This window comes from Bubalus bubalis, chromosome 2 (genome assembly GCF_019923935.1).
Source record: "Bubalus bubalis isolate 160015118507 breed Murrah chromosome 2, NDDB_SH_1, whole genome shotgun sequence".
Classification (NCBI taxonomy): domain Eukaryota; kingdom Metazoa; phylum Chordata; class Mammalia; order Artiodactyla; family Bovidae; genus Bubalus; species Bubalus bubalis.
Window position 1 is genome coordinate 21889451 of NC_059158.1, and position 24282 is coordinate 21913732.

Here is a 24282-nt window from a genome sequence, read left to right on the forward strand (position 1 = left end):
TTTATGGTGTTCTATCTACAGAAATATTTACACTGCTTCCAAGGACATATGTCTCTTCATTTTATGCACAGACCCATTTCCATTATACATCAATAACTGTGTTCAAGATGGAAGACAAAAAAATTTAATGTTAGGGTATGTGTGAAAAGTTGAAATGTGAAACTTTTCATTTGTTCAGATTTGTTTGTTGGTTAAGAAGGAAAATAGGAAACTCTAAAGATTACTGCTTATCATTGCAAAAGTGCTTGAAAATAGGCTTTTTGTGTCTCAGGTAGACCATTGGTTCCTAACTGGAGAAATTTAACAATGTCTGGAGACAGTTTTGGTTGTACTATCAAGGGATGGCTGGGATACCACTGGCATCTAATGGATAGAGGCTAGAGATGTTGCTAAACATTCTGTGTGCACAAGACAGCCCCCACAAAAGAAAACATTCCCAAGTTCTATATGTTTGATAGTGCCTGAGAAACCCTGGTCTAGGTATATTTAAGGTATATAGCAAAAGAAGAGAGAGAAAATACTAGATTTTTTTTTACAATTAGAAAAATCAGCTATGCCAAGCTTTATGAGAATCTGTTTATATATTTTATAATCTGTAATATTATGAAAGCCTTAATGTTTGGAGTTCACAGCAACATACATGTATGTTTTAAGGTTGCTCTCAGCATCAAATCTGCCTTCCAAAGTGGAAGGTGTTGTAGGAGTACAAGTCTAGTTTTAGCCTTCTGTATCTTGTTTTTTCCCATAAAATGAAAGATAAAACACTGGGGCCTATCTCTTTAGCAGGGAGCCTACAAATCAAAGATTTAGCTTTGGGGACAACACGTGACCCTTAACCACCCCTTGGGCAGCCACTAGACAGGAATGACTGCTAACTTCCCAAGGAAACCCCGAGCAGACCCACATAAAGTTTTTAACATACTCTCTTAATCCTGCTTAAGAAGACACATGTAGGGGGAAATATGGCTAGTCAGAAATACAATTAAGAAATTAGTGTAAAAGACAACTTTTTAAAAACTAGTCTCTTTTTGCAACTCAATGGTACTTTTGACAGATTTTATAAGGATCAATCCCAGAGTTAGAAAAGTATGTAATAAATCAAAGAAATAATTGTGCTCTGATGTGTTTAATTAGTCTGTAGAATGCTAGGTTTGGAAGTGACTTGAAAACATTTTCCAGTCCATTATTCTGTAAGGGACGGTCCTGTGGCTTGCACCAGGTGATGCATTAAGTTAATGGTACAGGTGGAAACAGAATCCAGGCTTCCGGAGGCTTTGCTTCTTTGACTAGTTATGACCCTTGTTTTATGTTCTTGATTCATACAGTGCCATAGAATGTATTCATACTTAGTGCCGCCTCTTGTAGTGTTTTTATCAGCTTGTATGTCCAAACCAGTACACTGGTGTCCTGAGTTCTTTAATGAACGCCTGAGTAGTCCAAGGGATTTTGCATTATTGCAGCCCCTTTTTGAAGGTCTTGCTCGCTCAGGTCGGCCCGTAATCTTGGAGAAAGCACATAGGATGTGCAGCATTGGCATTCAGAACATTAACGATGAAAACCGGAGCTCCTGCCGTCCAGTGTGTCGGTTTTAGGAATCCTGTGACACTGGAGATGTCCTTTCCCAGCTGCAGTCTTTAAATTCCAATATTCAAGGGTGGTCCTACCCTGGGTAAAATCAGGAAGTAAAAAATCACCTTTGTGACGGGTGAGGCAGGGATTGCGAATCTTGGTAAAACGGGTTAGGTGCTCTCACAAAAAGAAGCAGGAACGAAACCTGCAGCCAGCCCCCGAACCCACGACTGGCAGTCAGGATGCAAGTGAGGCCCCGCCCCGGAAATGATGAGAGACTTCCGCCCACGAGGGATTCTCGGAGCTGGTTGCTTCTCTGGCTGCAGTAGGGTCCTTTGCTCTTGGACGGTAGTGTGGTGGGCACTGCTCAGGTGCAATCCTTTGGATTCCCTCTCCCTGGGCGGGCCGGGGTGGATCGTGGGCGTGAACCTCGAGAGGCGGGACGGTGAGCAATAACCCCAGATGCAAACTCCCAGGGAAGGGTTTTTCTTAAAGATTTACTGCTGCTGGAGTACACATTTGGAATTATTCTTGGGATTAAACCCCAATCTTTCCTGAGGTCTTCAGAGTTTTATTGAATCACATTAACAACGTGTACAGCTGGTACGTTTGGAATCAATGACCACGAAATCCCTCAGCTTGCCATCCCAAACAAAAGGGAGAAACAGCAAATGATTGGAAATAAGTACTAGGAGATCTGAATTTAGAAGGTTTCCTCGTCCACAACTGCCTTCTGTGTCCATATTTCCCTTAGAATGCAGAATACATCTTTATTTCAGCTTGGCTTTCCTCTTTAGCAGTAATTTTTCCGTCCACACCTGGGCAGACCCGCCTTCCATCAAGGGCGGTGCTGTTCTCTCCTGACACACCTCTCCATCTGCTCTCCCAGTAGTGCTCCCAAGGAGATTCCTGTGGCACAGGGCCGCGCATGCTAATCCCAGTCTGTGATCAGATAGCCCTTTGCAAGTTAGCCCCTTATTTGACATGGCTTTTTAACCCTCTTCCATAACCCTCAGTAATTAACAGCATAACAGCTATGGCAGTCTGCTTTCTCTTTGAGTAAATTAATGTTTCTTTTACAGAAGTATTGCAGAAAAGGGAGGCCCTCGCGAAGAATCTTACTGAATTGCAGACTGTCCAGTTACAAGAAAGCTGCCTGTCTGAATTTTTAGAAGAGCTGCTTTTGTTGGTTCCAAGGATTCTGTTACTAGAAAACTCTGCTCTGAGCTGGCTCCTGCAGCTCCTTTGACAATGACTGAGGCCAGTTCCTGACTCTTCTGCTGAGTAATTCCAGGTCTGGGAATGGGAGCCACATTGTGGGAAGCGGGTGGTGGGAGAGGGTTGGGAAGGTGGCTAATTTGGAGGACCTCAAGAGGGAGTTGGATAAGCCTAGAAGATAGAGCAGCAAAGGAGAGGTATTTATTGTTATCTTAAAACTTTTAGCCTGTTAGTGATTCATATTTTTCCCTACGTTTTAGGCATGCAAGTCTAAAGTTGGACTGTCTATGCTTCCATTTCCGCATCTGTAAATGAGGATGATAAAAGCACCTGCCTTTTACATTGCATGAACATTATGTAGTACATAAGAAGTGCTATCTAGATATTTGTTGTACTTATTTCTTCCTCTCCTTACTTTCCTGGAACTTGCCCTACTCTGCTGATTTATTTGCTTATACAGTGATTCTCTCATAATTTCACGTGTATTTTTCTAGGTCCCACGTCTTGCACACAGTAAAGAAGTGATCTATTAGTGAACGTAAACTCTGGCAACAGAAGGAGAACCACTGTCTCTCCAGATCCTAGCCAGGAATATACCATTGAAATATTAATTATAGGGACCCTTCTTCCTATAGTAATCTCCCTACTGGAGAATCATCAAGTGTTAAACTTTGACATTCTGTAGTTTTCTGAAGATCTGGATGTAAGATCTCCCTTGCATCTATCTCGCTCACCAGTGCCACACTGTTTAATTACTGAGGCTTTGTAATACATGTTTAAAATTCTTTAGAGCAACTGCTGATAGGGCCCACATAGGGTCTCATTATTAAGGTGGCTCATTATGTTGACCTCGCAAACAAAGAATAAAATCACAGTGATCCTTGAGACTGACCAAATTGCCCAAACAACATACAGATTTCTCACTGGCGCCTACTTTCTCAAAGCTATGAGACCACCAGATTCCAGACCTCTGGCTATGTGACCACAGAACTCAACTACAGGCTAAAAATTAACCATCCCTTCAGAGAATTTTTCATTGGCAGGATATAAGAGAGACCCTGTCAGAAAGGGAGGACACTGGTTCTCTTTAAGGGCCAGTCACTCTGTCATTTCCCTCTAATAAATTTCCCTCTTCTTGCCTGACTTCCCAGCTCACTCTCTTTTTCTCTGCACTTGCCTTACAACTGCCCCTTCATTGCCCTTCTTCTTCAGCTTTTCCATGCAGAGTCTTGCTTGTTTCATTTTCTATATTAACTTTAAAATCTACTTATTAAAAAGTTCATATTTTATTGGAATAGTGTTAAATTTACAAACCAATGTAAGAGTTACTTTCTGAGACCTAAGCCTTGAAGATCCATTCACTGGTTGCCCTGGGTGGCAAGTGAAAAGAGTAGAGACTAAACAGATCTAAGTTCAAATTTCATCTCTGCTGTCTTATTAGTTGCCCAACCTCAGAAAATTTATCTGTTTCTCAGATTTCTTATACATAAGAGGATGACTGTAATGTCTGCCCTGCAAGTTTGTGTCTGTGTGTGCACAGTAGCTCAGGTTTGTCCCACTCTTTGCGAGCCCATGGATTGTAGCCCGCCAAGCTCCTCTGTCCATCGTATTCTCCAGGCAAGAATACAGGAGCAGGTTGCCCTTTCCTCCTCCAGAGGACCTTACCCACCCAGGGATTGAACCCAGTCTCTTGCGTCTCTTACATTGGCAGGCAGTTCTTTACCACTGTGCTACCCAGGATTAAAAGAGCTAAAAAGCCTAAAATGCTTTTTTTTTTCTATATAAACAGAATCGTTTCCTCTCTTGCTCCTTTCAGAGATTCCTCTCACGAACCACTGAGAGGGAAGCCTCCAGGATCCTAGAGCGGACGACTTGGTGTCTGGGGCAGAAGTCGACCTCTGGAGGCCACTGCAGGCATCAAAGGCCCCTTGGTTCGTCAAACTACGGTTTTCCGGGTGAGACTTCTTCGACTTTTTCCTGGGTGTGGAGTAAGCTCTTGGGCGAAGGGCCCCCTAGGTGGGTGGTTACTAAGCTCTCCACCTGGTTGCCTCAGACCTGCCCCTCACTCTGCCGCCCCTCCTCTCTCTGCCTCTTCTTCGCACACACCTCCCTTTTTTACTCCCTTTTCCTTTCCCTCGTCCTTTTTTTCTGTCCTTTCCCTCCGACGCCTTCTTTTCCTGTCCTTTCCCTCCTCCCTGTCCTCTGGGTCGTTGCCATACTGGCACTGGAAATTCCCCTACAGCGTTTCGGAGTCCCGGAGGACTGACATTCGCTGGAGTGCCCCTCCTCGCTTTTCTGGCAAAGCCCTATTTTGGGGTGCGAGGAAGGGGAGTCGGAGAATGGAGACCTTTTCTCTTGACCCTGTGTCCCCAGCTCTGCTTTGTTGTGATAACTTCAGTAGCTCACCGACACTCGACAGTTTTATTTGGATGTTCTTGAAATATTTTCAGTTGCCTCAAAGAAAAAAAACTCAGTTTAGCTGAACATTCATCAAAGTTCCTTTCTTTTGATATCTACATTGCGTTTCCCTTCCGCCTCCAGCCGTTTTCTTCTGTTTAAAAGATGAGAGCAAATGTTCTTTTTTCTTGATACCTTTTCTTTGACGTTAAAAATGTTTAACTGATAACAACACCAGAGAGGTACTTTATACATATTATAGCCTTAAGATAATTCAGAAAAATATTGTATATATTGTCCTTTATAGTTGCTTAAGTCAATGTCAGCAATTTGGGGCTCAGAGGAAAAAAGACAGCGCACTGAAGCAGCCACAGGAAAGGCTAATTCAGGTGTGAGCAAGCTACAGACCAAAGGGGCTTTGGGTAGGACTAGGTGTTCTCCATGTTTTGCTAAGGACAAAGCAGCTTGCACCATATGCTCCATGGTAACCACATTTCTGGACTTTGGGCAAGGGTTCATTTGTTTGTGAACTGTGCACCAAGTGAGCCTTTTTCAGTATTGCCAAAGAGCTACTTACTGTTCAGAGAAACTTGATAAAACAGCATCACTTAGAAATAAATGGCACAGTTCCTAAGCCATGTGGAATGTAGTGTCCATGTGACAATAAACTTGTGACTGGTTTGTAGGTCTTGAATCTGAATTAAGGAAGTTAGAGGCTTAAAATATACATGTTTGTGTAAAGAAACATTAGAAAGATGCAGGAAACTAATAAAATTGGCTACCTGTGGAGGTGGCAAACAGGGGGAATCAAGGTGGAAACAAGTTTTCTCTGTACTTTTTAGATCATTTTAACTTTTGAATTGTATATTACCTGTTCAAAAACATAGACAAATTTTTTAATAAAACTTTTGGAGTAGATTCTGAGATCTGGTCATTTTAGATTTACAGAAAAATTATGAAAGTAGTACAGAGAGTTCTTATATCCCCCCACATTTAGTTTCCCTATAGTTAACATCTTACCTTATGTAATATATTTAACACAACTCTTGAGTTACTATTGCATATTATTATTATTAAAGTCCATACTTTATTCACACCTCCTTAGTTTTTACCTAATGTCCTTTCTCTATTCTAGGATCCCATCCAGCATACCATGTTACATTTAATTGTCATGTCTCCATATGTTCCTCTTGGCTGTGACACTTTCTCACACTTCCCTTGGTTCTGATGACCTTGACATTTTTGAGGCATACTTGTCAGGTTTTTTGTAGGATGCTACTCAATTGAAATTTGACTGATGTTTTTCTCATTACTATACTGAGGTTAGAGATTTGGGGGAGGAAGACCACAGAGGTGAAATGCCATTCTTATCAAGGGTTCACACTGTCAACTTATGACATTGACACATAAAACAACTTGTAAAATGGAAAAAGGCAGAGGGTGATAATTTGTGGAATTTGAGTTTGAAGCAAAAGTTTTATTAAGTTTGGAGATAGAATTGATGAAGTATTGTTGTCAGGGTATAAGAGAGTGGGAACAATACAACAAGTTATCCACACATTGGTCTAAATTACAAAGATGGAATGGACCCTTCTTTGGAGAGATGGAGGATCAATTCTGTCACAATTCCAGAGGAGACAAAACATCCCTGTTTGCTAAAATACTGTCTGCCATAGCCTCATCAGCTGCAGCAGTAATAGTGGTAGCAGTAGACAGAGCTTATTTAATCTCCATATCTCTCTTCCAACACAAATAGTGTGGACTTGTGAGTGGTAAAACAATGATGATGTTATTGTTGTTTTCCCAAATTAATTCAATATCAGTTGAATTTCTAACTTTTTGCCTTCTCTATTCCTGTGCTCCTTCATCTGTTCTACTATCTGCAAATCTCTTCAACTCCTATCTTGTTTCCCAATTTAATTAAATGTGACACAAAGTCTTTTTAAGTAGAAACTATGTTATTTTATATACTCACTTATAGCCCAAATTTCGTGTTTGAGTTGCCTTTTTAAAGTATATATTTAAATAGTATATTAGTCAGGTGTTCATTCCAGGAGTTTTGTGGTAGTACCAAATAATTAAACATTTGATTTGACCACATTTGATCAGTGTGTCCTAGGTTTGTGGAACATGTTTGAGAGTCCTAGTTAAGTCTTTATCACATCATATTGCTTTTTTAAGTTGCTCAGACATACCTGACTCTTCCAAACCCGTGAACTGTAGCCAACCGGGCTCCTCTGTCCATGGAATTCTCCAGGCAAGAATACTGGAGTGGGTAGCCATTCCCTTCTCCAGGGCATCTTCCCACCCAGGAATCAAACCCAAGTCATATTGCTTTAGCTGCAGGGAATAAATCGCATTTGAAAGGTGTGTTTATTGTTTCAGGAATCAAGGCCAAAGGTATGAACAAGGTGTTAATTCTGAAGGAAAGATTTTTGTAAGGATGGATCCACACCAGAAGGTCCCCAGCACATATAATGGGTATACTTTACAGATTCCTGAGAATGAAAAAGCTTCCTATAACTGGTATGAGGACCAGTTAGAAAGTCATGAGGCGAGGTCTGCAGAAGAAAGACGGTATACATGCAGTGAATGTGGAAAGAAGTTTGCTCAGAGCTCAGGCCTTGTTCGACATCAGAGAATCCACACTGGAGAGAAACCCTATGAGTGTGATCACTGTGGAAAAGCCTTCAGTGTACGCTCAACTCTCACTGTGCATGAAAGAATCCACACTGGTGAGAAACCCTATACTTGTAATGAGTGTAGGAAAGCTTTCAGTGTGAGGGCACACCTGATTATACATCAGAGAATCCACAATGGAGAGAAGCCCTATGAATGTAATGAATGTGGCAAAGCATTTAGTGTGAGTTCAGACCTCATCAAACATCAGAGAATCCACTCTGGTGAGAAACCTTATGAGTGTGATGAGTGTGGGAAGGGCTTCAGTGTGAGTTCAGCCCTTATCAAACATCAGAGAATCCACACAGGAGAGAAGCCATATGAGTGTAAGGAGTGTGGAAAGGCCTTCTATGTGAACTCAGCCCTTATTAATCATCAGAGGATTCATTCTGGAGAAAAGCCCTATAAGTGTGGAGAATGCAGAAAAGCATTCAGCCAAATCTCAACGCTTATTCATCACCAGAGAATCCATACTGGAGAGAAACCATACGAGTGTGATGAGTGTGGGAAAGCATTCCGTGGGAGCTCTAATCTTACTAAACACCAGAAAATACACGCTAAAGGAAAGTGTGATCAATGACTTACATGGTGAAGACATTACAAAGGCCTTTTTTTTTTTTCAAGTCAGAAGTTGTCACCAGAAGAAGGGTATGACAAAAGTTAATGCTTTAGTTGACACTTCAATTTCTTGGAATATCAGAGAAATGAGAAGTCAGTGAAAAATGACTTCACCATTATAATGATCGACTCAGTCTCTAAAATCATACCCACTTCTGAGAATGCAGCTTTACAAATCATAAGGTAAATAATGTAGTTTGTTGTGTTTTAGTAAGTGCAACCTCAGTATTTCCAACATAATTTTTACTTTTTTTATGTGCAAACATTTTGTTGTTATTGTTGGTACCAGTTTATAGATGAAACATTAAATTTTGAAATTGGAAGTGATGTTGGTTGGTGGAGACTAACATATCCTCTTTGAATCTGGAAATATTGGAGTCTTTTTTTGGTGCTGTCTTGGCAGTGAGACAATCCCCACACCTGTCCTGATTTCACGTGACCCTTGCCTGCCGCTGTTCCATGGATGAGAATAAAAAGCACTGCAGGAGCCAGCAGTTTTTTCTTGTTGGGCCTCTTGCTAATGCTATTGCAGTAAGTAATTAAAGGCTTGACTGTGTTTCATTTTTCCTTGTGTTATAATGCAACACATTCTCACTGCTCTAGGATCCAGGCCAAAAGAGAGTATTTCTGCCTTGAATATGCTACACTTTTTGGCAAAATAAAAACAGGTAGGACCACATGATGACTTGTAAAACATCTACTCAGGAGGAGCATATATCATTCCCCTTAGGTTTTGTTAGGCAAAGCAAGTCAGCTAACCAAGCTTTTTTCCCCATCCATATGGTCAAAAAAAAGTAAAGCTTATATAGAGGACAGTGAATAACTAAGGAAAGTAATATAATCTATCATTGAAATAGTGTATCCACCATATTGGCCAATGTTTATGCAATGTTTTCTGTGCCCGGGCTTTCTCTGAGTGCCTTATATGTGTATTTTTCTCAATAAAAAAATGATATGACATACTACTATACAGTAAGTCCCCTACACATGAACCTTCACGTTGTGAACTTTCAAAGATTCGAACATGCATGCACATGTCCAGTTGATAGCTTACAGTGAATGGTGTTGGATTCGTGATCTCTGAAGAAGAAAATTTAGCTTCAGGATCAGGGACCAGGTTTGACCACTCAGGGCTTTTGTGTGGCAGAAGTTTTATTACAGAGAAAAAGGACAGAGACAGCTTCTGACATAGACATCAGAAGCGGGCAGAGAGTGCCCCCTCACTAGTCTTAGCAAGGGAGGTATATACTTTTTCAGTTGTTATTACAGTAAATCAAAAGAATGTCTCCAAGATTGTAAAGGTCATTCCCACAACTTACATTTTAAAATGACAGGATTAGAACTAACAATAGAAAGGTCTTACTAGACCCACTCCCACAATTTACATTTTAAGATTACATTATTAGTCAGAAGGGTCTCAAGAAGGAAAAACATGACTCCTCAAGAACTCCAGACCCCTTTCTCCTCCTCCCCCTCCTCCTCCTCCTCTTCCTCCTCCTCCTCCTCCTCCTCTGGGAGCCTGGGCTTCTTACCAACCTACCTAAGCATTGACTTTCTCCCAGTCATGTAAGTTAGTTCACCTGTCTGATGTACATTGTCATGTATGTGCATCCTCTACAAGTGGTTATGCTTTTGTGTACTTTACTGTATAGAGTACAGTAATATCATATCTTTATTTCAAGCCCAAAATGTCCAGAAGCAAGCATAAAAGCAGCAGTGATGTAACTGTTGCTGTACTGTACTTTTCAAGATACTGTACTATAATATTAAAATGTTCTATTTTTTGTGTTTGTTTTTTATGTATTATTTGTGTGGAAGGTATTATAAACCTATTACACTACAGTATTATATAGCCGACTGTTAGTCGGATACCTAGGCTAACTTTGTTGGACTTAAGAACAAACTGGACTTATAAACACACTCTTAGAATGGAACTCATTTGTATGTAGGGGACTTAACTATACTCCCATTTTACAGCTAAAGAAATTGAGAAACAGACACATTAAGTAATTTGTCCAAGGTCATGCAGCTAGAAATGAGAGCAAGGAACTGAAACCAGAAGTTTCTCTTAACCGCTGTGCTACAACCTTAATCTGAAGGTTGTTTACATACTACAGTGGGCCTTAAAAGGTTGGGAACATCCCCTGGAGAAGCAAATGGCAACCCATTCCAGTATTCTTTCCTGGAGAATTCCATGGACAGCAAAACCTGGCAGGATGCAGTCCATGGGGTTGCTAAGAGTCAGACACGACTGAGCGACTTCACTTTCACTTTTCACTTTCATGCATTGGAGAAGGAAATGGCAACCCACTCCACTGTTCTTGCCTGGAGAATCCCAGGGACGGGGGAGCCTGGTGGGCTGCCGTCCATGGGGTCGCACAGAGTTGGACACGACTGAAGCGACTTAGCAGCAGCAGCAGCAGCAGGCTAATCCACCTGGCTGGGTCTCAGTTTTACATCCTTAAAAATAAGGAGAGAGGCCAGGTATTCTCTGATATCCCCTACAGCTTTGAGATTTTTATAATCTCTCCAAATAGATTGTAAAATGCTTTGTTATGTGATGACTTCTTTTTTAATTTACTACTTTATGTATTGTTATGTTCATAAGAGCTCTTGAATAAATGAGTCTCTGCACCAGTTCCTCATTTCTGCTTTACATTAGTGATAATACTAATAATGAGTAGTTTGCATTTATCTAATCTGTTGCAAGTACTTTTTCAGGCTCCTTAGGTTAAATTATGGAAAAGGCAATGGCACCCCACTCTAGTACTCTTGGCTGGAAAATCCCATGGATGGAAGAGCCTGGTAGGCTGCAGTCCATGGGGTCGCAAAGAGTCGGATACGACTGAGCGACTTCACTTTCACTTTTCACTTTCATGCATTGGAGAAGGAAATGGCAACCCACTCCAGTGTTCTTGCCTTGAGAATCCCAGGGACGGGGGAGCCTGGCGGGCTGCCATCTATGGGGTCGCACAGAGTCGGACATGACTGAAGTGACTTAGCAGCAGGTTAAATTATTTCATTTAAAAGATTAGATGCTATATTTAGAGTAAAAGCAAAGCTGAAAAAAAGAAAATTGCTCTAAACATCCCTTTTGAGATCTTAGAGCACAGTAAAATAAACCCAAGAAACAGAAGAAAATACTGAAAAGCTGCAATTAAGGAATAGCAAGTGTATTTTCTTACTTAGAACTTAAGCACAGAAAGAGTTTTGTTTTTTGTAACTTCTCTCTGTAGGCTACTCTCATATATGTTACACTTGACACTTTTTCTGCCTCTGGGAAAAGGTGCTAATATCACGATCAACCTGTTCTTTCAGATGGTAACTCCTGGCCTTAAACAAGGAGTCTGTTTCAAAGCAGAATTTTCCAGAAGTCTAACACAGAAGGAGATGTTCAGAAGATCAAATGGGAGCATCATCAGGGGCTCCACATTGGACAAGTTCATAAACTTCTGAATAATTTACCCAAGTGAGGGAGGAGCCCCTTTGTGGACACACAATTTACTTTGCCTCAAACCAGGGAGAATAGTACTCAGATAAAAAGGCCTAAGAACACCTGGGAGAATTTACCCTGAATTTCAGTCCCTTGTGGCTCAGCTGGTAAAGAATCTACCCACAATGCGGGAAACAGGTTCAATCCCCGGGTTGGGACAGTCCCCTGGAGAAGGGAAAGGCTACTTACTCCAGTATTCTGGCCTGGAGAATTCCACAGACTGTATAGTCAAAGAGTCAGACATGACTGAGCGACTTTAGCTTCACTCAGTCTTGTCAATGCTCCGGGTGTGGGAAATTCTCCGTTCAGCTTGTGTAGAGTTTCCAACTTCAACTGTAATAAAAGTAGCAGCCACTCATTGTAAAGGGAGTGGAAATCAGTCATTCAAAAATACCCCCTCCCTAATAAAATGAACCCTGGCACCCCAGCAGCCCTGACCAAGCACCAGCATGTCCAAAGTTAAAAAAAGCCTTATAGATCCTCAACTTGGAATGACCTTTGTGTAATCCAAGTCTCATGAAACAACAGAGAAGCCATCCTGAGAAGAGTTTCATGAGAATAAAGAATGTGGCAAAATCTTAAGACACTGGAATGATATTGTCAGACAAGAGAAACTTTAGGGATATCTTCAGTGTCAGAAGCCTTCTGTATGAGCTTCTGCTGCTGCTGCTGCTAAGTCACTTCAGTCATGTCCGACTCTGTGTGACCCCATAGACGGCAGCCCACCAGGCTCCCCCATCCCTGGGATTCTCCAGGCAAGAATACTGGAGTGGGTTGCCATTTCCTTCTCCAATGCATGAAAGTGAAAAGTGAAAGTGAAGTCACTCAGTCGTATCCGACTCTTAGCAACCCCATGGACTGCAGCCTCCCAGGCTCCTCCGTCCATGGGATTTTCCAGGCAAGAGTACTGGAGTGGGGTGCCATTGCCTTCTCCGTGTATGAGCTTATACCTCATTAAACGTAAGCAAATTCATTTTGGACAGGAGCCTTATTTGTGTCATGAGTGTGGCAAAGCCTTTCAAGTTCTGTGATAGCCTTGCTAAACATCAGAGAATCCACACTGAAGAGAAAACTTAGCAGTGTAAAGACTATATGGATTCATTGTGTTTTAAGTCTGGTCACTCACCAAAGAACCCACAGTGGAGAACACCATTATGAATATAGTGAGTGGGGGAATGCCTTCATTTGGAAGCCAGAATTTATTACCAGAAAACCCATAAATATTAAAATGTGAGAAGACCTTCACTTAAAAACTTTATCTTATACACTGGAAAATCCATACTGGAACAAAACCGTATGTATATCATATATACATTATTTTGTATGGATATGTATATACCTGAATCATTGTGCTGTACACCTGAAACTAAATATGGCTTTGTAAATCAACTATAATAAAATAGATTTTTTTTTTAAATGGAGGACTTAGCTTGTGGTCAATGGTTAGGATTCCACCCTTCCAACACAGTGGGCATGGGTTTGATCCCTGGTCCAGTAACTAAGATCCCACATGCCATGCAGTACAGCCAAAAGGAAAAAGAAAAGATACTGGCATCTGAAATATATAAAGAACTCCTAAAACTGAACAATAAGAATATAATTCAGTTTTTTAAATGGGCAAAAGATCTGAACAGACACTTTACCAGAGAAGATACACAAATGGCAAATAATCATGAATAGATGCTCCAAATCATATGTCATTAGGAAATTGCAGGTTAGGATACCACCACACACCTATTAGAATAACTAAAGTGCTGCTGCTGCTGCTAAGTCACTTCAGTTGTGTCTGACTCTGTGTGACCCCATAGATGGCAGCCCGCCAGGCTCCCCCGTCCCTGGGATTCTCCAGGCAAGAACACTGGAGTGGGTTGCCATTTCCTTCTCCAGTGCATGAAAAGTGAAAGTGAAGTCGCTCAGTCGTGTCCGACTCTTTGCGACCCCATGGACTGCAGCCTACCAGGCTCCTCCATCCATGGGATTTTCCAGGCAAGAGTACTGGAGTGGGGTGCCGTGGCCTTCTCCGAGCTGAAGTGCTAAACAGTGACAACTCCAAATGCTGATGAGGATGTGGAGCAACAAATACTCATACATTCCTGGTGGGAATCCAAAATGGTAGTCACTTCAGCAAACAGTTCAGCAGTGTCTTACAAAAGTAAACATACTCTTTTACTCAGCAGTTTTCACTCCTTGGTATTTACCCCAATGAACCAAAAACATGTCCACAAAAGAACCTGCACAAGGGTGTTCTTAGAAGCTTTATTCATAATGTTAAAACGTGGAAGCAAGCAAGGTTTCCTTTAGTAGTTTCATGAATTAACAAACTGGTACGTCTAGATAATAGAATATTCATCAGTAAAAAGAAAGAAACTATCATGCCATGAAAGTCCATGGTAGGAGACTTCCTTCCCTGGTCGTTCAGTGGTAAAGACTCCGTGTTCCCAGTGCAAGGATCCTGAGTTTGATCCCTGGTCAGGGAACTAAAATCCCACATATTGCATGGTGTGGCCAGAAAAAAGAAAACTCATGGAAAAATGTTATATACATTTTGCTAAAGGAAGGGACCAGTCTGAAAAGGCTACAAACTGATTCCTACTATTAATACATGACATTGTAGAATAGGCAAAAGTATGGAGACAGTGAAGATCAGGGGCTGTTGGGGTTGGGGAGTGTGGGAAAGATGAATGTGTGGAGCATAGGGAAATTTTAGGACAATGAAACTGTTTAGTATGATACTTGTAACAGTTGATGCATGTTGTATATTTTCCAAAACCCATAGAATGGACTACACAGTTTATATTAAACTTAATATTAACTATGGACTTGAGTTAATAATACTTTATCAATATTGGCTCACTAACTGTAACAAAGATACCTCACTAATGCAAGATGTTAATAATAGGGTTTGTATGTAGCCAGGAAAGGGGTTTGGAGGGGACATATGGGAAGCTTTTTCTATAAACCTAAAAGTACTCTTTAAAAACTATAACGTTTTTTAAAGCTAATTTTCAGCAAAAAGACATAACTGGGAATAAAAAGGGAAGTGGGAGCCAGTATCTGGTGTTCATATAACAGCTCATACCCAGAATGTAAAAAGAACTTTTCACTCATCAATAATAAATACACTACAAAAAGGGCTCGTAGCTAACTCGCAGCAACGTTGTGGGTGATTTAACCTTTATGGATCGGCTAGGATTTCTTCAGGAGGCAGCGGGAGACAGAAGGGAGTAAAAATTCAAACTGCCAGAGTCAAGTGCTGCCCCCACCTTGGCCAAACCAGGAGAAGGTAGCAAAACTCGCAATCAAGAAGATCACAGAGAGGACCACGCCTCTTTCCTAGGCGGGCACCGGAAGCGGCCTCGTGGTCCTGGGCGCCTTTTGCTCTGTGGTTCTGGTTCCTGGTTGGTCCTGCGAGATGGTGATTACAGTTTTCTCTCTCTTTTTTTTTTTTTTTAATTTTTTTATTTTGTATTGGGGTTAACAAACAATGTTATTTTTTATTATTATTTTTTATTTTTAAACTTTACATAATTGTATTAGTTTTGCCAAATATCAAAATGAATCCGCCACAGGTATACACGTGTTCCCCATCCTGAACCCTCCTCCCTCCTCCCTCCCCATACCATCCCTCTGGGTCGTCCCAGTGCACCAGCCCCAAGCATCCGGTATCGTGCATCGAACCTGGACTGGCAACTACAGTTTTCTCTTAACTACTTGCCAGGGCTAGTCTCTGGGGAGCGCCAGCCATCCCCAGAGCTGCGGGTGAGCGGTCGTACTTCTCCCCAGCCAAGCTGAAGAATTTCCAATCTCTGTTGTCCCGAGGGGCAGAAGTGGGACGGGGAGGGCTCTTTGCAGCGTGGGTGTCCTCTTCTCCACCCAACAAGTGCACACGGTGCTTGGTAATGAGCTTCAGTGACGATTTGTCTCTATCGTTAGATATGGATTTGTAGCTGGTTTTTTGTTTTGTGTTTTTTTTTTAACTTTATAGTGTAGCACAAACGACTCAGATTTTGCTTGCTAATTCTCATTATTTCATACACTATGGATGCTGGGGGTGTCTCATCCGACGGCGAGGTGCTTATTGCTTTACTCCCTGAACGAAGACTATAACCAGTTTATGGAACTTGTGTTTTACTCCTATGTATAAGTAACTTGATTCCTCTAAAGATGATAAAGGTTTTACCGGAAAAATAACTTTGGCTCTGCTCATGTGCTTTGACTCTACAGGAGTGTCCCAAAATCCATCCCTTCCTGCTGAAGCAGTTCTAGGAAGGGATGGTAGGTTATGAATATTCATGGAAGAAAGCCTTGGCAAATGGACTATGGTGATCCCACAGCCTCTGGCTCATGTGCTTTTCTTCCTGTAATGTAGTTTTTATAAACTAAAAAGTCTTTAAATTCTAAGAATGTGGCCTTATTTCCCATAATAGAAGTTCTGATACTAATATTTATGTCGCATTTTGTATATCAGCAGCAAAGTGCACTTTCTCAATAATTATCTGTTTTTGTGGGTCTCAGGAATACTGTCTTACAATATTTCACTACTCAGGAATATCACCTTGGCGGTGAGTCTGCATTACTAATAACATAGGTTCTTGACTGCTCTGGTTATTTTGCTGTTTTAATAGTAGGTTCTTCTCCCACAGGAGTTCTCTGATTCTAAGGTTCTTCCTGATTCCTGGGATGTAAGCCAAGTGAATCCTATCCTGAGCCGTTGCAGTCTCAGATGTCTACCAAGTTGAGAGAAGATCCAGTCTTGACTCCTGTGGTCCACACTCCAGAGGAACAGGAGGGTCTGAGAATAGTGAAGGTAGAGGAAGAGGAGAACCATACTTGGGAGCAGAAGCCTGGACAACTAGGGAATGTGCACACTTATGAGGCGCTTCTCTGTCAGCGCTTCAGACAGTTCTGCTATCAAGAGGCCCCTGGACCTCGAGAGGCACTGAGACGGCTCCAGGAACTCTGACAAAAGTGGCTGCAGCCTGAGAGGCACAGCAAGGAGCAGATCCTGGAGCGGCTGGTATTGGAGCAGCTCCTGAGCATCCTGCCAGAGGTGGTTCAGGCCAGGGTATGGGAGTATCATCCAAGGAGTAGAGAGGAAGTGGTGACTGTGCTGGAAAATCTGGAGACAGAACTTGAAGGCAAAGGACAACAGGTGGGAAAAGGGTAATCCATTGTTCATTTGTGAGCTCACCAGGGGTCTACCAGCAAAGAGAGGGGCCATGAGTAAGCAAGAGGAGAGGGACTTAATGACCATTATTTTCTGGGCTGAAGCATTATCTTTCTGTTTTCCCTTTAAAACCCTGCTGATTAAGACACTGGTTTCTTTATTCTACTTTCTATACCTGTATGAAATTGTATTTCTAATCAAACTCTGAGGTTTAGTTAGCTATTGCCATCTTTCTGGTCCTTTCATAAAACCAGCTCTACTGGTATGTCCTTAGGTCCAAGCCAGTGCACGTTACAAACAAGAAGCACTCTGGAAGGAAGTGAGACCTGCAAGCCTTACAAATCAGTCACTGATCATCCAGCTAAAGTGTGATCCTTGGGAGCACTTTCCTCTGCAAGAGAATGGTAAGCTTTACAGCATGAATCTTTGTGATCTTTTAGAAGCACTGAGAATAGCATCTGCTAAAAGTAGTATTTCTGGGGGAAAAAAAGTGGTATCTAGAAATAGCAGAATAAATTTAACACCAAAAGGTTATTTACAAAGTGAGCATATCTAGAGTTGATTTCACTTTGAATTGGGCTATGTGGTATTTTTTAACTGGGCTGTTATAGTGGTTTACAATTCTGTGAATCCAAATCATTATAGAACTGCCTTATGATCCAGCAGTCCCACTGCTGGGCATACACACTGAGGAAACCAGAAGGGAAAGAGACACGTATACCCCAATGTTCATCGCAGCACTGTTTATAATAGCCAGGACATGGAAGCAACCTAGATGTCCATCAGCAGATGAATGGATAAGAAAGCTATGGTACATATACACAATGGAGTATTACTCAGCCATTATAAAGAATACATTTGAATCAGTTCTAATGAGGTGGATGAAACTGGAGCCTATTATACAGAGTGAAGTAAGCCAGAAAGAAAAACACCAATATAGTATACTAACACATATATATGGAATTTAGAAAGATGGTAACAATAACCCTGTGTACGAGACAGCAAAAGAGACACTGATGAATAGAACAGTCTTATGGACTCTGTGGGAGAGGGAGAGGGTGGGAAGATTTGGGAGAATGGCATTGAAACATGTAAAATATCATGTATGAAACGAGTTGCCAGTCCAGGTTCGATGCACGATACTGGATGCTTGGGGCTGGTGCACTGGGACGACCCAGAGGGATGGTATGGGGAGGGAGGAGGGAGGAGGGTTCAGGATGGGGAACACATGTATACCTGTGGCGGATTCATTTTGATATTTGGCAAAACTAATACAATTTTGTAAAGTTTAAAAATAAAATAAAATTAAAAAAAAAAAAAAGAAAGAAATACTGATGCCCAGATCTACCATAGATTTACCACAGTGGGCCCTAGTATTATATGTTTTAATTAACTATTATAGAACAATAATGGTAGTTTATATTTTAAAAAGTCAAGTATTGTAGAAAGATATAAAATGAAAATAAAAGTTCCATTCCTAAGAATTAACAACTGTGGGCCTTTCATATACAATCCAGCCAATCCAGAGCCCAGTCCCCTAACTATCTCCTTTATCAAGCTTTCATACACCAATCTTATCAGTAGAGTTATTTTATTCTTTTTAATGTTTAGTTTTCTGTTGCATACATGTATTGTAATTAATTTAATTGTCTCCTACTGATGTACATTTAGACTTTTTCCAGTATTTTTGTTATTTTAAACAATGATCAGTGGATGTCTTTATGTAAAAATCTTTTGGCCATTGTGTGAAAATATTGAAGGAAAAATATTTCTATAAATGCAGTAAGAAATTAACAGTCACTAGATTAAAATAGGCTATTTATTACATAGGCAACAAGGTTATAGTGATTACACAAGGTGATGGAGAAGGAATTGTGATTTGGGCTTTCTACTTTTATGCCTTTTACACTGTTGAAATTTTTACCTTGAGTATCTATTCTTTTTGTAATAAAAATAAAGAGCACAGTCTTTAGATTCAGATTAACTCCAGGCCAGGCTAGTCATGTGATCACAGACCAGTTATTTAATTTCTGTGTTTCAGTTTCTGTTTCTATTACCTAGCTTACTGTGTTGCTGTGAGCATCACCACAAACTGACTGATCACTTGGTGTTTTAGCTGTCTATTTCCATGGAACAAACCACTCCAGAACTTAGTGGCTAAAAGGAATGACCATTATGTTATCTCTTACAAGTCTGTGGATTGATTGGGATTAAGAGGGTGGTTCTGCTGCTGTATGTGATATCAAATGAAGCTGTAGGTATTGAGGACTTGCCTGGATTGTGATGCTCGAGATACTTCACTCACATCTCATAGCTTATCAGGAGATAGCTAGAAAACTGGGCTTAGCAAGATTATGAGATGGATGGGCCTCAGGTTATCTCATTCTCTCAGTCTCCATGTATCTCTTTAGTGGAGTAACTAGACTTCTTAACATGGTAACTCAGGGATCTCAAAAGCATCTTTTAGAATCTTAGACCTTGAACTGATATATCATCACTTTCACCATATTCTGTTGAATAAAGCAAGTCACAGGGCAGTCTAGATCCTATGTGGGAAGGGGTTGGACTACACAAGGGATGAATACAAGAGGGTATGTTCATTAGGGGCCCTTTGAAGACTCTTGGGAAATTTACATTTCATTCCTGCCATTCTGAGTTTTTAGATCTGGACTGAGGCCCAAAAGCCTTTTATTTATTTATTTTTATTCTCTAAGACTCATAAGTACAGTAACTGTCAAACCCTTAGGATGATAGTTCTTGATTATTTAGCACAATCCTTGATGTTAATAAGCATTTAGTAATGTTATCAATTATTATTACTAACCTTACTTCCAAACCCTTATGTGGGATATGCAACTCTTAAATAATCGACTTGCTCTTTCAGCCGATAAGGCCAGGAATACAACTGGTGAATTTGCCCCAAAGCAGATTTCTGCAGAAAGGAATTCACTGGATGCTTTCCAGGATCCAAAGTGTGGAGAAACTTTTCAATATGGGGGTAAATCAGAACACCAAAAGGTCAACCCCACAAGAGTAAAATGACACGAGTGTAAGGAATGTGGCAAGGCCTTTTCTCAGAGCTCAGGGCTTGTTCAACACTGGAGAATTCACACTGGAGAGAAACCTTATAAATGCAATCAATGTGGAAAAGCCATCAGTTATAAATCAGCCCTTCTTTCACATTAGGAAATTCATAATAAAATAAAATGCTATCAGTGTAATGAATGTGGGAAAGCCTTTAGTCAAAACACAAGCCTGGTTCTTCATCAGAGGATCCATACTGGAAAGAGACCTTATGGGTGTAAAGAGTGCGGAAAATGCTTTAGTCAAAGTTCACACCTTATTGGACATCTGAGGATCAACACTGGAGAGAAACCCTTCAAATGTAATGAGTGTGAGAGGGCCTTCACTCAGACGTCAGGACTCATGGAACATCAGAGAAGTCACACTGGAGAAAAACCCTACATGTGTAAGGAATGTGGGAAAGCTATCCGAGGGAGCACCAGTCTTACTCAGCACCGGAGGATCCACACTGGGGAGAAGCCCTACCAGTGTGAGGAGTGTGGCTGAGCCTTCATTCAGAGGTCAAACCTTGTTTGTCATCAGAGGATCCACAGAGGGCAGAAGTCTGTGTCTATATCCTAAGCATAAGAAAGCCTTCATTCAGGCCTTACTGAACACTTTAGAAAGCTATGCTGAATACAGACCTAATCATTTTGTAATAAATTGAAGAAACTGGGGATGTGGTGTCTTCATTATCATTGTTATTCTAGGTAGTCAAACTAGAAGACATTTTGGTATCATCCATCAGATTGAAAGAAGCTGGTAGCTTGCCACTGGAGCAGACCACATTTTGGGCTGAGTCTTTTATGGATGCTGCTATTTCTTTCTCCCATTCTTTTGATCCTTCTCCTTTGTGGTCCTTCAGCACTTTTGTTCCTTGAAGTCACTATCATCACATACCCTGAATATCCGGATGACACAGTGGCTCTCATATTTTGAATGGAGGACCACTGAGACTGTTAAGTGTGTATACAGTGCAAAGGAGAACTTTAGCAGGATGAGTGAGGAAAGTGACATTGTTTTTAAAGTTACCTAAATGAGGGGTAAGCTAGGTACTTATTTAACTAGGTAAGTTAAGTTTAAAAGCAACTACTCAATGACATAGCTTGCTGTTTTGTTTGCCTCCTCTTCACCCTATTGGTGAGAGAGGAAGTCCCACCCTAAGATTCTGGGGATGGCCAAACACCTGACTCTGAACAGATGGGATTGACAAGAGTTTTTTAGTCATGTGTACTCACAGCCTAGGGGAGGAGGGCCACTTGGGAGCAGAATAAACAAACAGGAGCTTTGCGATACAGGCTTCATAGTAATAAGATGAGGTGATGCCTGGTTTCCTTGGAAGGATGTGGTTGGCTTGTTTGAATAATTTCACTGGGGGTGGGGGGCAAGGTGGTGAAACCCAGTAGGTTGAGGACCAAGTAGAGTGTAGCTAGTCCAGCTGATGGGGAACTAGCCAAGTGGGGTTACTTCCTGCTGGGTGGGAGGCATATACAGCAAGAGTGGAGGAATTGATGGTTAGGCTTTTGGTCCCTCTGATGCTCAAAGAGGGCTAGGTGGCTCAGTGGGAAAGAATCCACCTGACAATGCAGGAAATGCAGGTTTCATCTTTGTGTTGAAAGATCTCCTGGAGGAGGAAATGGCAACCCACTCCAGTATACTTGCCTGGAAAATCCCATGGACAGAGGAGCCTGGTGGGCTACAGTCCGTGGGTCACAAAGATTTGGACATGACCGAGTACACATGCATGAGGCTCAAAGATGTCAAGGCAGCATATGAAATTTTAGGCCTTGCTGCTCCCTTTGTCAACTTAGAAAAAAGGCATAGTGTTTAGGAAAGAGTTAAAATGTGTATCTGTGCCCTCAAATTCTACTCTTTATTGATATGTCCTCTTTTTTCTCCCTTTCTTTCTTTCTGAATCCCAGTGATACCCACTCCTCCAGTTACCTCTAGGAAAAAATTTCAGAAATACCTTTGACCATCCAGCATGACAGTTGGACTTGATTCCATGTTGGTAGTAGGATTGAAGAGACATCAGGGAGTATCTTTACTGCTTTTCCTACATCTTTCTGACTTTATGCTAAAAACCAGTAGTTATCTCAAGCTCAGCTCCATCACTGTCCTTCACACATAATCATCTGGATGTTTATGTCCTCACTATGCTTTGGTTTATCTTTGCAACCTTTGGAACAGGCAGTCTAAAAAACATTCGTATTGTCTTCTTTGAATGAAATATACTTTCCACTGTTGTGAGGACTTGAGAAACTGGAAAGTTTATAAGGTAGAAAGTGTATAAACGTGAGATATTTACTATATTCATATTTTTATGAGGATGGTATAAGTAAATAGCCACCCAAGAAAAACTCTGGAGGTGCTAGTTGTTCATTCTTACTACCATCATACCACTTCTATTTTATTCTGCCTTGTTTTGCAGCTCAAGTAGGAAATAACCTGAGAGCTATGAAATTTTTCATAAGCTGAAATGGCATAAAGTAGAGGGAGTTACCTTAGGACACATCTTGCTAACAAATGGACAGAATTGAGGTAAGGCACAGACACAGTTCAAAGCTATAGTGGCTTAATGCTGAGATGCTGAGTATAGTTCCCAGAGAAGGAGCCAGTGACATCACTCTTGCTGCTTGAGGTGCATGATGCCTTTCTACAAGGATGGGCAGCAACACAAATGCTCAACATTGTTTTCACTTTTCACCTTTTTTTGGTAAAATCCTCTTCAGCTTTATTTAGCAAAAGCAGATACTAATGTAGGTCTTTATTTGTAAAGGCAAAGTGGCATAATGCAGATTTTCAAAAGGCAGGGGATACTTGTATTTCTTGATTTAGTTTAAATACGAATACTAAAAACGTACTTTAAATGTCAATAATTTGACCTTTGTGGCCTTCCTAACCTTAGAGTTAGGGACATGTTTACAAAAGATGTGTTATATTTATAACACATCTCTCCACAGTGACTTGGCTAGTACACATTTCTGAAGATACTGTGTTTAAAGAATGGTTATTGCCTACAAATGTGTCATGCATTTTAAGTGTATATACAAGAAAAAAAATTATAATACAAAACAAAAAGGACAGATAAAGACAAATCAAAAACAATTCTGCCTGGGAGAATTAGGAAAGTATATAAAGGTGGACATTTGTTGGACATTAAGGATTAGTAGGATTTTGGTATTTTAGTCAATATTCTCAGAAAAAAAAAAATATATATATATATATAGACTCAGACAATAACAATTGTCTGAGTCAATTCTTAAATATATTTTTTTTTCTTTCTTTTTTAAGAATTGACTCAGACAATTGTTCAGTTCAGTTCAGTTGCTCAGGTGTGTCTGACTCTTTGCGACCCCATGAACCGCAGCACGCCGTGCCTCACTGTCCATCACCAACTCCCAGAATCTATCCAAACCCATGTCCATTGAGTCAGTGATGCCAGCCAACCATCTCATCCTCTGTCATCCCCTTCTCTTCCTGCCCTCAATCTTTCCCAGCATCAGGGTCTTTTCAAATGAGTCAGCTCTTCCCATTAGATGGCCAAAATATTGGAGTTTCAGCTTCAACATCAGTCTTTCCGATGAACACCCAGGACTGATCTCCTTTAGGATGGACTGGTTGGATCTCCTTGCAGTCCAAGGGACTCTCAAGGGATTCTCCAATACCACAGTTCAAAAGCATCAGTTCTTCGGCACTCAGCTTGCTTTATAGTCCAACTCTAACATTCATACATGACTACTGGAAAAACCATAGCCTTGACTAGACAGACCTTTATTGGCAAAGTAATGTCTCTGCTTTGGCTCAGACTGTTAAGCGTCTGTCTACAATGTGGGAGACCCAGGTCCGATCCCTGGGTTAGGAAGATCCCCTGGAGAAGGAAATGGCAATCCACTCCAGTACTATTGCCTGGAAAATCCCATGGACAGAGGAGCCTGGTAGTCTACAGTTCATGGGGTCACAAAGAGTCAGACACAACTGAGCGACCACTTTTCTAGGTTGGTTATAACTTTCCTTCCAAGGAGTAAGTGTCTTTTAGTTTCATGGCTGCAATCACCATCTGCAGTGATTCTGGAGC

General features: G+C 41.1%; 1 protein-coding gene and 1 pseudogene across 3 annotated transcripts; both read left to right on the forward strand.

The window, feature by feature from the left end:
• Positions 1-130: 130 nt before the first annotated feature.
• Positions 131-9443, forward strand: LOC102416075 (zinc finger protein with KRAB and SCAN domains 8). 3 transcript variants are annotated; one of them, XR_006544638.2, is made up of 5 exons: positions 131-2014; positions 2652-2863; positions 4604-4742; positions 7570-8664; positions 8697-9443. XR_006544638.2 is itself a non-coding variant. In XM_044928153.2 (4 exons), the coding sequence occupies exon 4, from the start codon at positions 7628-7630 to the stop codon at positions 8441-8443; it is 816 nt and encodes a 271-aa protein (XP_044784088.2). In that variant the 5' UTR covers positions 131-2014; positions 2652-2863; positions 4604-4742; positions 7570-7627; the 3' UTR covers positions 8444-9443. The 3 variants fall into 3 exon arrangements, 1 of the variants encoding a protein (XP_044784088.2); XR_006544641.2 differs by having other exon boundaries at positions 8885-9443; XM_044928153.2 differs by having other exon boundaries at positions 7570-9443.
• A 7494-nt stretch (positions 9444-16937) lies between these two features.
• Positions 16938-22884, forward strand: LOC123328013 (annotated as a pseudogene).
• Positions 22885-24282: the final 1398 nt, after the last annotated feature.

What these genes read in the sequence shown, in the direction of transcription:
- LOC102416075 (XM_044928153.2), top strand. Translation starts at nt 7,628, where the DNA reads ATGGATCCACACCAGAAGGTCCCCAGCACATATAATGGGTATACTTTA.